Raw genomic sequence first — 14,144 nt, forward strand, 5'->3', positions numbered from 1 at the left:
CTGGAGAAATTGAAGTGTTTCAGGCTTGTAAAGAAGTAACAACCGGAAGAATCCTTAAAATACCAGATTAAATACCTACATTAAATGACCAAAGTTGCCTGGTTGCACATAATTACTAGCATTTTCTTCAAATTATCTGGTGTTGAACTATGCTGTCTCTCAGATAGAATATGCTTCAGTTGTGAAAAAATTCTTTCTACCTCAGCTGAGGTCACTGGTGCATACCCGAAACAAGCTACTGACGCTATATTCATGACGATATCTTGTGCATTACAACTACCTTTGAGAACTTTAGCTATGTTTTGTATTTCTTCAAGATCTTTGTTAGCTAAAATCACTCTCTCACATTTTCCTTGTGTATCTTTACCTACATCGCCAGGAATTTTACGGAAATCGTCAGTTATTTTGTTGAAAACCTGCAAGTTATTCACTAATGTTTCGCCACGTTTCTCAAGGGAAGTGATAGCTTGTGGGAAGTTTGCAAAATTGGAAGCAATAAACACAAGATCCCGGTGGAGGGACATTTTAATGTATGATTTCACTGACGATCCTGATTGCAGCAGATTCTTCTTCAAAACAGTTGACGATTTATTTTATCTTTTCAAAATTTGCAGCATAGTAGAGTACAGCAGAGAGCCATGCACCCCATCTAGTCAAAACGGGCTGAGGAGGTAGCGGAATCTCGGGTGCCATTTCTTTGAACAACTGCACACGTGCTTTGGGGAAGATTTTCTTGACATTGGAAACTAGGCGATAATTGTCTATAAACACACCAGAAGGTATGTAAGGGTCATTCTCCCAACTACACGGTTTCTTCCATAGAGACACAATAGACTGCATATGCTGAAATCTGCAAAACAAGCGGCATTTTTGAAGGCAAAGGAATAGTTCACTATCCACATATGGAACTCAGTAAGTACCTCCAGCAGTTTGTTTTTCATGTTTAAGCCTATATCAATTGACCAAGATTCACTATGAAAAATCAACCAAAGTAACTCTGAATAATTGAAGTTATGCAGATGTTGGTAGAATTAAATAAAAGCAGATTGCTTTGCTGAACACCTCTGTTGGCTATCACTTTAATAGTCAATCCTAGTTCCACTCAATTATCTCTGTATTTGGCCTCTTTACAAGGCTCCAATGAATTCCAACATGAACTCGAGGAACAGCTTTCCAGACTCGGCACCGAATTCAATAATTCAATAATTTAAGAGAAACTTCCTTTCCAGTTTGTGTAAAAACTGCCCAAATTTGATGTTAGGACCACAACCAGTAACCCAACAGCTGTACAGTTTTTCTCTCTCTACAGATGTTGCCTGACTTGCTGGGCATTTCCAACATTCACTTTTATACCAGGTTCCAGCTACTGCTGTGTTCTGCTCCTCATTCATCCAGCATTGTTTCTTTTTCAGTCATCTTTCATATTCATATTGTTCTATCAACATTTCCTCCAGACAGATCACATGTAATTAACAAACCATCATTGCACATTCCAACCGGCAATAGTACCATCTACATCATCCAATTTTAAATGGTCTCCATTCTATCATCCAGTCCTTTTATTCATTCCAGTCCTTTTCTATAACTTTAATATACTTTCCAAACTCTGATGAAAGATGAAATCTCAAACGTTAATTCTCCAGAGATGTCGCTTGGCATATGATTTCCAGCATATTGTGATTATCTCCAAGTAAATTTTTTGTCCAAAAATGGCAAAATTCAAATTATCTGACATTCTAACTGAACACTAAGCAAAAATATGTAAGGACTGCAAAATTATTCAATTTTCTTTTTAAACTTGAGAGCGTTAAATGCTAAATTTTCTGCCATATTCAATTCGGTAAAATCCTTTGGTATTGGGGCAGAGGTAAAATACATACCACAAATCAGTTACACTGGTCATAAGGTTATGTGATAGTAGAATTAGGTCAATTCGGCCCATCTAGTCTACGCCATTTAATCATGGCTGCTATCTTCCCCTCTTAAACCCATTCTACTGCCTTCTCCCCATAACATCTGACATTTGTACTAATCAAGAATCTATCTATCTCTGCCTTAAAAAATATCCACTGACTTGACCTCCGCAGCCTTCTGTAGCAAAGAATTCCACAGATTCACCACCCTCTGACTAAAGAAATATCTCCTCATCTCCTTCCTAAAAGAATGACCTTTAATTCTGAAGCCAAGACCTCTACTCCTGGACTCTCCCACTAGTGGAAACATTCTCTCCACATCCACTCTATCCAAGCCTTTCACTATTCCGTATGTTTCAATGAGGGCCCCCCACATTCTCCGAAACTCCAGCGAGTATAGGCCCAGTGCCGACAAACACCCACCATAGATTAACCTACCCATTCCTGGGATCTTTCTTGTCAACCACCTCTGGACCCTCTCCAGAGCCAGCATATCCTTCCTCAGATATGATGCCCAAAATTGCTCACAACTAAACTAGCCAATTTCAAAAGAATTCTAGAGGAATTATAAAGTTTAATCTGGTGTTGCATTCAATGACATGCAAATGCTGTAATGTTAGCAGGGATTGAGTACTGTACTTGAATATATTTGAAATGATTTAATATAGGCATCATTTGGAAATGTAAATTATGTCAGGCTAACCCATTTAATTTTATTTCCTACATCAAATTCAAATAAAATATTTGATAAGGAAAAAGACAAATTTAATAAACATGGAACCAGTGGCAAGCACATGATACATGTTAAAACTTGCTTAGAAAGAAAAAGGGGTAGAATAGAGTATCACAATTCTGGGAAGTGTCAATTGGTTCTATCCATGAAGAAACCTCAATTTTTAACCATGTACACAATTTGGTGAAAGGAAGAAATTTAGAGAAAGTTTCTTTGCAAATGACACTACATTTGTAACAGCCCATTGCACTGATGGAAGGTGAAACTATTACAGAAAAATTAGATTTCATTCATTTTGGAAGAAAAAATAAATTAAAATTAAAAAACAAAAAATAAAACAAACCCCCGCCCCCCCACCACCTAATTTCTAACGAGAATTATGGAGAAACAGGGAGAGTTGTTTAACAGCATATGTCGGAAATAAACCTCTTGCACACCTATAACATACCCTGACTGATGAAAGCCAATGTACCAAAACCCACCCCCATCTACCTGTGATGTCATTTTCGGTGAACTACGTCTTGTACTCTTATATCCCAATGTTCTACACCATCCCCATTACCCTACCACAAACCACAAAGGTCCTGACCTGGCTTGACTTCCCAAAATACAACACCTCATACTTTACAACTGAAACACTTTAAATTGAGAGCCAATGAGATCTGAAAGGTTAACCAAAATCAAAACTACTGTTCATATTCAAAGATGATTAAAAAAAAACGTGGAATGTCATCCTGATAGTTGTCTAATTTCTGCAAATGTTATAGCAATGCTTTGGTTAGTTCTGTGACGTGATCCTCAATCTTTAAATTTAAATGTTATTTCCCTTAGAATGTTTATATGTGGCACAGGCATTCTACTAAAGCAAGTAGTTATTTTTAAGAAAGTTCTCCTCTGAACACTTACCTGGAGTCTTCCATCTAACGTCCTCTGTATTGTCACACATTTGCTGGGGTGAGCTCCATTGGTTGTTATAGCTGTGATTAATGAATCAAGCTCATCTTTTTTCTCTTTCAACTTTTTGACCAAGCTCTCAATGGCTCTTTTGGCAAATGTTTCACTTTCTCCACCTTGTCGATGACACATCAAACTGTGTACAATGCTCAGGCATGCATCATTACTAGTCGGGGTGTTGGTGATAGACATGATGCTGAACGATTAATCAGTTTCGTCAGATGCACAATTGTTCCTTCCAATGGACTGATTGATCTTTCTTGCAATATATATGTTCGTGTGTACTAAAAGGCACAAGGCACAGTATATCAGCTGCGGCGAGAACTTCAAAGGTAGCAAAGAAATGGTTTTGAGGAAAATTTCCTTGGATCGACCTTGAAAACAAACCACAGACAGAACATGACTCACAAACAAGTCATCATTCACATTTTCTGAAATAATTGGAACATTGCTTACAATATGGTCGCCCCCATTACAGGAAGGACGTGGAGACTTTGGAAAGAGTGCAGGAGAGGTTGACCAGAATGCTGCCTGAATTAGGAGGTATAAACGATAAGAAATGATTGGACTAATTGGATTGTTTTTTTCTGGTACTTTGAAGGCTGAGGGAATAACTGATATGTTTATAAAATTATGAGAATTACAGGAGGTAAAATTTCTTCTTCACGCCATGGAAACACACCATTATGACATCTATTAAACAGAACATATTTAGCACAGATGTAACAAAAAAATGGGCACTAATAAACTCTGTGGGCAATTATGATAGGGTAGATAGGCAGAATATTTCTCCAAGGTATGAAAATATCAAATACTAGATGGCATAGCTTTAAGGTCAGAGGAGTTAAGTTTAATGGAGATATGCACGGCAATTTTCTTTAAATTCACAGAGGGTGCAACGTGCTGCCAGCGATGGTGATGGAAACAGATCCGACAGAGGCATTGAAGCGGCTTTAAGAACAAGAATGTGCAGGAAATGGAGGGGTATGAATAACATGCTGGCAGGAGCGAGTAGTTTAATTTGGCGTCATGTTTGGGAGACATCATGGGCCTATGGGCCTGTTGCTTTGTTGTACTGTACTATATTCTAATGTTTGGATTTAAACATCAGATTTGAACAGACCACATAGCAATGGACTCAGATATAGCTGGCAATCCCAATTAATTCAGCCATGCAGTGTCCTCCTCACATATATCAGACTTCTTATGACAATAAAGGAATGGTGCCAACAGTCTAGTCAAACAACAACCTGGCATTAACATAGAAAATAGGTGCAAGAGTAGGCCATTCGGCTCTTCGAGCAAGCACCGCCATTTAATATGATCATGGCTGATCCTCATAAATCAGTACCCCATTCCCGCTTTTCCCCCCATATCCCTTGATTCCGTTTGCCCCAAGAGCTAAATCTAACTCTCTCTTGAAAACATCCAGTGAATTGGCCTCCACTGCCTTCTGTGGCAGGGAATTCCACAGATTCACAACTCTCTGAGTGAAATTCTTTTTCCTCATCTCAGTCCTAAATGGCCTACCCCTTATTCTTAAACTGCGACCCAATTCTGGACTCCCCCAAAATCAGGATTTTTTTTCCTGCATCTAGCCTGTCCAATCCCTTAAGAATTTTATATATGTTTCTATAAGATATCCTCTCATCCTTCTAAATTCCAGTGAATACAAGCCCAGTCGACCGATTCTTTCATCATATGTCAGTCCCACCATTCAAGGAATTAACCTGGTGAACCTACGCTGCACTACTTCAATAGCAAGAATGTCCTTCCTCAAATTAGGAGACCAAAACTACACACAATACTCCAGGTGCGGTCTCAACAGGGCCCTGTACAACTGCAGTAAGGCCTCCTTGCTCCTATATTCAAATCCTTTCGCTGTGAAGTCCAACATGCCATTTGCTTTCTTCACTGCTTGCTGTGTCAGCATGTTTACTTTCAGTGACTGATGTGCAAGGACACCCAGGTCTCGCCGCACCTCCTCCTCGTAATCTGACATCTTTCAGATAATAATCTGCCTTCTTGTTCTTGCCACCAAAGTGAATAACATCGCATTTATCCACATTATACTGCATCTGCCATGCATCTGCCCAACCTATCCTAGTCACCCTGCAGCCTCATAGCATCCTCCTTGCAGCTCACACTGCCACCCAGCTTTATCATCCGCAAACGTGGAGATATTACATTTAATTCCCTCGTCTAAATCTACTTACAAAAGCATTGTATTAATGTCAAATGCTTTCCCATCAAAATCCCACAATTCTGCTCTATATCAAGAACCAAACTATTAGAGATGGCACAGTGGAATATAAGCAAAAAGGCGGGAGTAAACATTTACTCCCGCCTTGGAAGCAGCACTGAGAATAGCAAGACTACATAACAATACCTGCATGAGGATTCCAAGAGAAAACAATACCTGCATGAGGATTCCAAGAGTTATAAAGAATGACTTGGTAGACTTACTAATGACCATGCTGGTCATTTCTAAAGGATTCAGCTGTCAGAATGCTCTGCAGAACATGCTGAAAGAACCAACACAAATCAACCTATTTGACCTGATCCTTACCAAATGAGTTACTGCAGAAGGATCTGTCCTTGACAATATATGTAGGCAAGACCACCGAGCAGTCTTTTTAGGAGGCAAAATTTCCTCTTCACACCATGGACACGTACCATTATGGTGTCTTGTAAACAGAACAGATTCAGAAGAGATTTAAAATTGGGCATTAATAAAACTAGGAGACCAGGGTAGATCATATTTGTAATCTATTAACTTGGTCTATCTGCAACTTGGCCATTACTCTGCAGAGAAAGCCCAACCTCGGTTCAATGATTGAAGAGTGTGCTTGGCAACCTGGTGAAGTTATGCTTTTAGTTAGTTCGTTTTAGTTTAGTTTATTGTCATGTGTACTGAGGTAAATTGAAAAGCTTTTTGTTACATGCTAACCAGTCAGCGAAAAGATAATCCATGATTACAATCGAGCTGTCCATAGTGTACAGAAACAAGACAAAGGGAATAACATTTAGTGCAAGATAATGTCAAGTAAAGGCTGATTAAAGAAGTTCCGAGGCTCTCCAATGAGACAGGACTGTGGCTCTGTATTAGAAATGGTAGTAGCTCAGGACCACTCTCTAGTTGTTGCTTGGAAGGTTCAGTTGCCTGATAACAGTTGGGAGGAAACTGACACTGAATCTGGTGGTATGCGTTTCCACACTTCTTGTCTAAAAGGAAGGGAGAAGAGGGAGTGACCAGGATGAGATTCGTCCTTGATTATGCTGGTGGCTGTGCCGAGGCAGAGTAAAGTGTAGATGGAGTCAATGGAAGTAAGGTTGGTTTGTGTGATGGTCTGGGTTGCGTCCACAATTCTCCGCAATTTTGCTTCATAGAGTCAAAGAGTGATACAGCTTGGTAACAGGCCAGGTGGGCCCGAGGAATGGTTGATGGAATTTAACACAAAGAATTGTGAGTTGTTGCATTTTGGGAAGTCTAGCATGGGCAGGACTTACATAGAAAATAGGTGCAGGAGGAGGCCATTTGGCCCTTCGAGCCAGCACCGCCATTCATTGTGATAATGGCTGATCATCCCATATCAATAACCCGTGCCTGCCTTCTCCCCATATCCCTTGACTCCACTAGCCCCTAGAGTTCTATCTAACTCTCTCTTAAATCCATCCAGTGACTTGGCCTCCACTGCCCTGTGGCAGGGAATTGTATAAATTCACAACTCTCTGGGTGAAAACTTTTTTTCTCACCTCAGTCTTAAATGACCTCCCCTTCTAAGACTGTGGCCCCTGGTTCTGGACTCGCCCAACATTGGGAACATTTTTCCTGCATCTAGCTGCATCCAGTCCTTTTATAATTTTATGTTTCTATAAGATCCCCCTCATCCTTCTAAACTCCAGTGAATACAAGCCGAGTCTTTTCAATCTTTCCTCAAATGACAGTCCCGCCATCCCAGGGATCAATCTCGTGAACCTACGCTGCACAGCCTCAATCACAAGGATGTCCATCCTCAAATTAGGAGACCAAAACTGTACTCAACACTCCAGATGTGGTCTCACCAGAGCCCTATGCAACTGCAGAAGAACCTTTTTATTCCTATACTGAAATCCTCTTGTTATGAAGGCCAATATTCCATTGGCTTTCTTCACTGCCTGTTGTACCTGTAAGCCAACTTTCAGTGACCGGTGTACAAGGACACCCAGGTCTCACTGCACCTCCCCCTTACCTAACATAACCCCATTTAGATAATAATCTGCCCCCTTGTTTTTGCCGCCAAAGTGGATAACCTCACATTTATCTATATTATACTGCATCTGCCCACTCACTCAACCTGTCCAGGTCATCCTGCAACCTCCTAGCATCATCTTCACAGTTCACACTACCACCCAGCTTTGTGTCATCTGCAAACTTGCTTGTGTTGCTCCTAATTCCCTCTTTCAAATCATTAATATATATGGTAAACAGTTGCGGCCCCAACACCGAGCCTTGCGGCACTCCACTCGCCATTGCCTGCCATTCTGAAAAGGACCTGTTCACTCCTACTCTTTGCTTCCGGTCTGCCAACCAATTTTCTATCCATGTCAATACCCTACCCCCCAATACCATGTGCTCTAATTTTAGTCACCAGTCTCCCGTGCGGGACCTTATCAAAGGCTTTCTGAAAGTCTAGATACACTACATCCACTGGCACCCCTTCATCCATTTTACTTGTCACATCCTCAGAAAATTCCAAAAGATTAGTCAAGCATGATTTCCCTTTCATAAATCCATGTTGACTTGAACTAATCCTTACACAGTGAATGGTAGGGGTCTGGGGAATGTTGCAGAGCAGAAGGATCTAGGAGTGCAGGTGCATGGTTCCTTGAAGGTGCAGTCGTAGGTAGATAGAGTGGTCAAAGAGGCATTTGGCACATTGACCTTCATCAGACAAAGTATTATTGACGTTGGGAGGTCATGATGCAGTTGTATAAGACGTTGGTGAGGCCGCATTTAGAGCATTGTGTTCAGTTCTGGGCACCATGTTATAGGAAAGATGTATTCAAGCTGGAAAGGGGACAGAAAATATTTACAAGGATGTTGCCAGGACTAGAAGGTCTGAGCTATAGGTAGAGGTTGAGTAGGCTGGCACTGTATTCCTTGGAGCGCAGGAGAATGAGGGGTGACCTTATAGAGGTGTATAAAATCATGAGGAATGAATTGGGTAGATGCAGAGTCTCTTGCCTAGTGTAGGTGAATCGAGGACCAGAGGACATAGGTTTAAGGTGAAGGGGAAAATATTTAATAGGAATCTGAGGGGTAACTTTTTCACACAAAGGGTGGTGGGTGTATGGAACAGTTGCCAGAGGAGGTAGTTGAGGCTGGGGCTATCCCAACATTTATGAAACAGTTAAACAGGTACATGGATAGGACTGGTTTGGAGGGATATGGACCAAACGCAGGCAGGTGAGACTGAGGGATATGGTGGCCAGTGTGGGTAAGTTGGGCCAAAGGGCCTGTTTCCACGCTGTATCTTTCTATGATTCTATGGCTCTATTTGGAGTATTCTCCAATCTGAAAAGGGGTACTGGCCTAAAACAATCTGTCCATTTCCCACCACAGATTCTGCCTGACCCAGAGTTCTTCCAGCAGTTTAGTTTTGAAGATTCCAGGATGTGCAGTCTTGTGTCTCTAGATAATTAGTATTTAAATCTGTTCTTGATCAGCAGAGGTCATAGATATAATGAGCTTTGCAATGAAACGGCACAAGAACGTGCTTGTGCATGGTGACGAAGAATGCTTATTTCCCAATTTCATTACAGCCTTGGGACAAACAGGAACAGAACTGCTTATTTTGCGTAATGGAGTGATTGTGCACAATATCAAGGTAGCATTTGGCAAACAAGGATCCTTAGTAAAACTAGCAATGGGAATCCCGAAAAAAGGTCCATAGGCTGGAGTTGTGCCCAGCTAAAAAGGAACATTGTCATACGTCTTTGCTGCAGCAGTTCCACATGGTGGTATTCTTGGCCCAGCCACCTTCTATTATTTCCTTTCATTAAAAGGTAAGAGTGACAATGCACCCGATAACTGCACAATGTTTAATTTCATTTGGGTCTTCACAGATACACAAATACCATCATCCAGCAATATATGGATAACATTCTGGCTTGGGTAATATGCAACAAGAACTATTTACATCATTCATGTGACATCAACCACTTTCAACAAGAGTTGAGGACATTTTCCATGCTGTTCAATGGCATCAGCACAGTCAAATCCTCTACCACCAACATTTTAATACCAGATCCGAGTTCAGGTATTGCATGACAAGTGATCAAATCCTGAATTTCCGAATGCTTTTTCATCATCAACAAAGCTTAAAATTAAGAGCGCGATGAAAAGCTTCCCACTCGCCTTGATGAGCATCTATAATGATGTAGCTGGACAATCTCAAAGAAAAAAGCACTATCATCAAAAATGTCACACCAATAAGATTCACTTGTCCACCATTGCTGCGTCTTCGCGAGTAAGCTCTCTTCCAAGTCATATACCATGCTGACTCCAATATATCACTTTTTGTTTATTGTTACTGACTTTCAAGGTTGGAGCTCCCATCCAAAAGAATTCGGGAAATTCACTATTTCAGGGATTTTCTAACATCTCAAAGACAATTGGAGATGAGCTATAAATGATAATCTTGCCAATGACCTTAAATAAAACACATTCAATGATAGTTCCTGAGATTCTAGGAATGTATTTTTGACATTTCTTTCACTTTCTCCATCCCCCCCCGCCTCTGATCACCTGAAAAATGATTTGCCCATCTTGCTAATGTTGCAGCAATGTTTTATTTTCCTATACATTCTGTACAATTCTACACAATTTTCTATACATTCAATTTCAGATTCACTATTGACACCCAGATTTATATAAAGTTCAAAATCTTGAAAGTTTCAGATTATTTTTGAACTCTTAGATCCCTCAGCAACGCCATCTAAAGTCACTTGACACTTTCCACATAGAACCTATAACACTTAGCTCCACATTGTTACTGTTTCTCTATAACTATACACTCGCATGCTAATTTTTTATACTGGTTGGCTGACATCCAAAAACAGATTTGCAGAAATTTAGGTGGTGAGTATCTGGCTTCAGCTGCCAGAGGAAGAAGTTGAGGCAGGCACAATAACAACGATTTAAAAATATCTGGACAGCTACATGGATAGGAATGGTATAGAAGGATATGGCCAAACACAGGTAAATCGGATTATCTTAAATGGGCAACTTGGTCAGCATGGACACTTTCGTTCTCGAGTATTTAATTGTCATATATATATATACAGCGATAACAGAAAAATGAAATTCTTACTTGCCATAGCATAACTTCCCGAAACACAATACACACAAATATATAAAACAATACAATACAGTAAACACTCATTATAACGGACCATAGAGTGGGGAAAAGGTGGCGGTTATTGCCAATTGTTCACTGTAAGAGAGTAAGGTATTATCGTTGTATGAAATTGAAATAAACAACTACAGATCAGGGTTAATACACAAAAGGACACAAAGTATTACTCAACAGTTCAAGCAGCTTCTCTGGAGAACTTGGATAGTCAGGACCCTTTCTCAGACTTATTCAGTCTGCTATTACTCCAGCATTTTGTGTAATTTCACTGTAAAACGAGACACAGATGCCGTTGATCTGCACCAGCAAACCCTTCTTCACCAACTACCACATAGCCCAGTTGAAGCAGCTGTTGTTGCGGCTCACGTTGCAGCACTTTCTCCAGGCCACTGCCACCGACAGGACATGCTCGGTCACCATGGGGCTCCCTCCCCTTTCCCAAGCTGCCCTTTCTTCCTTCGCTTTGTCTGCTCCATGCTCCACTGCCACCTCCTCTTCCTCCCCCCTCGCAGCTGCCAACATCTTCCAAGGTAGAGTATGCCGGCGACTTGGGGGAAGAAGCAAGAGGCCGAGTGGGCAGAGCAACTAGAGGAGGCTGGGGTGGTGGAGTGGGGAGCAGACAAAGTGACAAAAGCAGTAGCTGGTGAGCGGGATGGGAGCCCCATGGTGACCGAGTACGCCCTGTCGGTGGCAGCGGCCTGAAGAAAGCACTGTCCCCATGGGGCTACAACTTGAGCTGAAACAACAGCCATTTCAACCAGACTGGGTGGTAGGTGAAGAAGGGCTCGCTGATGCACCTTGCAAGCCCATGTTGATGTTGGAAGCCGAGGCTGTAAACTGAGGGAAGGCGGTACGAACTGGAAGTTGGCGTGGGAGGTCTGTCCGCTATAACTAGAATCTGTTATAAATGGGTCCGTTAAAACAGGAGTTTACTGTAAATTACTCACCATAAATCTAGTGCAAAAACTGAAGCCCATAGGGCAACCAAAGACACAGTTCATAGTTGGGCTGAAGGGTCTCTTCCCTTCTATAACTGACTCTAATATCCACAACTAAATATTAGGAAGGTTCTTAATATATTAGGAAGGTGCTTAAAATAATCCCAAACATTAATAAAACCTGTTAATGGTTGGCATCTTTTCAATTGCACCAGTGATCACTGTAACTCAAGACATCCCAATTGTTTTCGTTGTCTCATCACAAAGTATTTAAACATAAGATATACAGAATCCACACCAGTAGTTCCAAATGTAAATGTCAAAATCTGATATTTCAAAAGTACTATCCGAGGGAAGTTTTCAAGTTAGAAATAATTCCTATCATGTACTTTGAAGTCTTGCTGGATGGTGGCAGGGCAAGATGGTACAGATTCAATCCAAAACGCAACTATCCCTTTGCCTCCGCAAATGCTGCCGGACCTTCTGGGTTCCTCCAGCACTGTTTTTTCTCTAGACTACTGCATTCTTTTGTGTCCAGCAAGGTAGAGTAGTAGAGAGAACAAGACAGAAATTTATGGACTCCAATTTATAATGGAGTTCCGGGCTCTAGAAAGGAAACAAGTGCATGATAGTGTTTCGGCTCCATAAAATATGCAGATTCAAAAACAAACTGCACGGGCAGCAATGAAGGAGATTGAGAGATTGGGAATACATCTTTAACATATGAGAAGGCCACGAATGGGATAATAGAGTGGTAGAAGCAGTTCTTGAATCTGGTGGTATATACTTTCCATAAGATTAAGATGTATGGTAACTATAGTAACTTGGTAGTTTGGATTGTCAACTGGCTTACCCAGAGAAGCCAGAGCATGGTGGTGGGTGTTATTCTGGCTGGAGGTCTGGGATCAGTGATGTTTTGTATGGATCAGTGCTGGGACCTCTGTTGTTAGCGACATATATAAATGACTTAGATGAAAATGTAGATAGGTTAATTAAGTTTGCAGGCAACACCAAAATTGGTCATGTGGACAGCTGTTGAACCATAGAGGAGGATATAGCTACAAATATGGGTGGAGAAATGGCAGATGGAGATTATTCCGAGCAAGTGTGAGGTGTTGCACTTTGGTAAGTCGAATGTAAGGAGAAAGTATAGAGTTTGTGGCAAGATGGACCTTGCAGTCCAAGTCTATAGCTCTCTGGAAGTAGCAACAGAAGTAGATAGAGTGGTAAAGAAGGTGCATGGTATGCTTGGACTGATCTGTTAGGCCTTGAGAATAAGAGTCAGAAAGTCATGTTGCAACTATATAGGACTTTGGTTAGCTGCATTTGGTGTATTGTGTACAGTTCTGGTCAACCTATTACAGGAAAGATGGGAATAGCTTAGATGGAACATCTTGGTCGGCATGCAGGAGTTAGGCTGAATGGCCTGTATCCATGCTGTATGACTTTATGAGTCTATGTGGATGATTTGCAGAGGGTGCAGATGAGGTTTACCAGAATCCGTCCTGGATTAGAGGGTAGACACAAAATGCTGGAGTAACTCAGCAGGACAGGCATCATCTCTGGAGAGAAGGAATGGGTTGGAGCAGGGGTGTCAAACTACCGACCCGCGGGGTGATTTGGGGGGGAAAAAGTACATTCACGACCATTTAATATGTATCTGTATGGCAGCCGCTCTCTCTCTCGCCACTCGGGAGAGGGAGGGGGGAGGAGGGAGAGGGAGAGAGGGAGAGAGGAAGAGGAAGAGGAAGAGGAAGAGGAAGAGGAAGAGGAAGAGGAAGAGGAAGAGGAAGAGGAAGATGAAGAGGAAGAGGAAGAGGAAGAGGAAGAGGGATTTGTAAAGCGAAACACTTTGTAGTTATAGCAGAGACTGAGACGCATGAAAAAACAAAGGCAACGAAAGCTGTGGGAGCACACGTGCGTGCACAACTGATCCAGCATGAAGTCGCATTTTGCCCAATCCGGCCCGTGATCTAAATGGAGTTTTCCACTCTGGGTTAGTGCATATCAGCTACACGAAGAGATTGGACAAATTTGCTTTGTTTTCTCTGTAGGGCTGGAGGCTAAGGAGTCTGTTTATATATAGGAGTACTGGAGTCTGTTTGCTACTCAGTCCACCTTCAATTCACAAGTGGACATCAACTCATACACCTCAACAGTTATGGACTATATAAAATTCTGCACCGATAATGTCACTACCCACAAAGAA

The 14,144-nt window shown here is 41.5% G+C and overlaps 1 protein-coding gene across 2 annotated transcripts in view; it reads right to left on the minus strand.

Moving 5' to 3' along the window:
• Positions 1-14,144, minus strand: part of smad4 (SMAD family member 4) — an 87,405-nt gene that overhangs the window by 64,531 nt on the left and 8,730 nt on the right. Inside the window, exon 2 of one of the 2 annotated variants that reach the window (XM_033033488.1) lies at positions 3,553-3,974. The exons of the other annotated variant lie outside the window; for it this stretch is intronic. Within the exon in view, the coding sequence (XP_032889379.1) occupies positions 3,553-3,792 (240 nt within the window). The 5' untranslated portion in view covers positions 3,793-3,974. The remainder of the gene's footprint in view (positions 1-3,552; positions 3,975-14,144) is intronic. 2 annotated transcript variants of the gene reach the window in all.

The sequence above is a fragment of the Amblyraja radiata genome, chromosome 1 (genome assembly GCF_010909765.2).
Source record: "Amblyraja radiata isolate CabotCenter1 chromosome 1, sAmbRad1.1.pri, whole genome shotgun sequence".
Lineage (NCBI taxonomy): Eukaryota > Metazoa > Chordata > Chondrichthyes > Rajiformes > Rajidae > Amblyraja > Amblyraja radiata.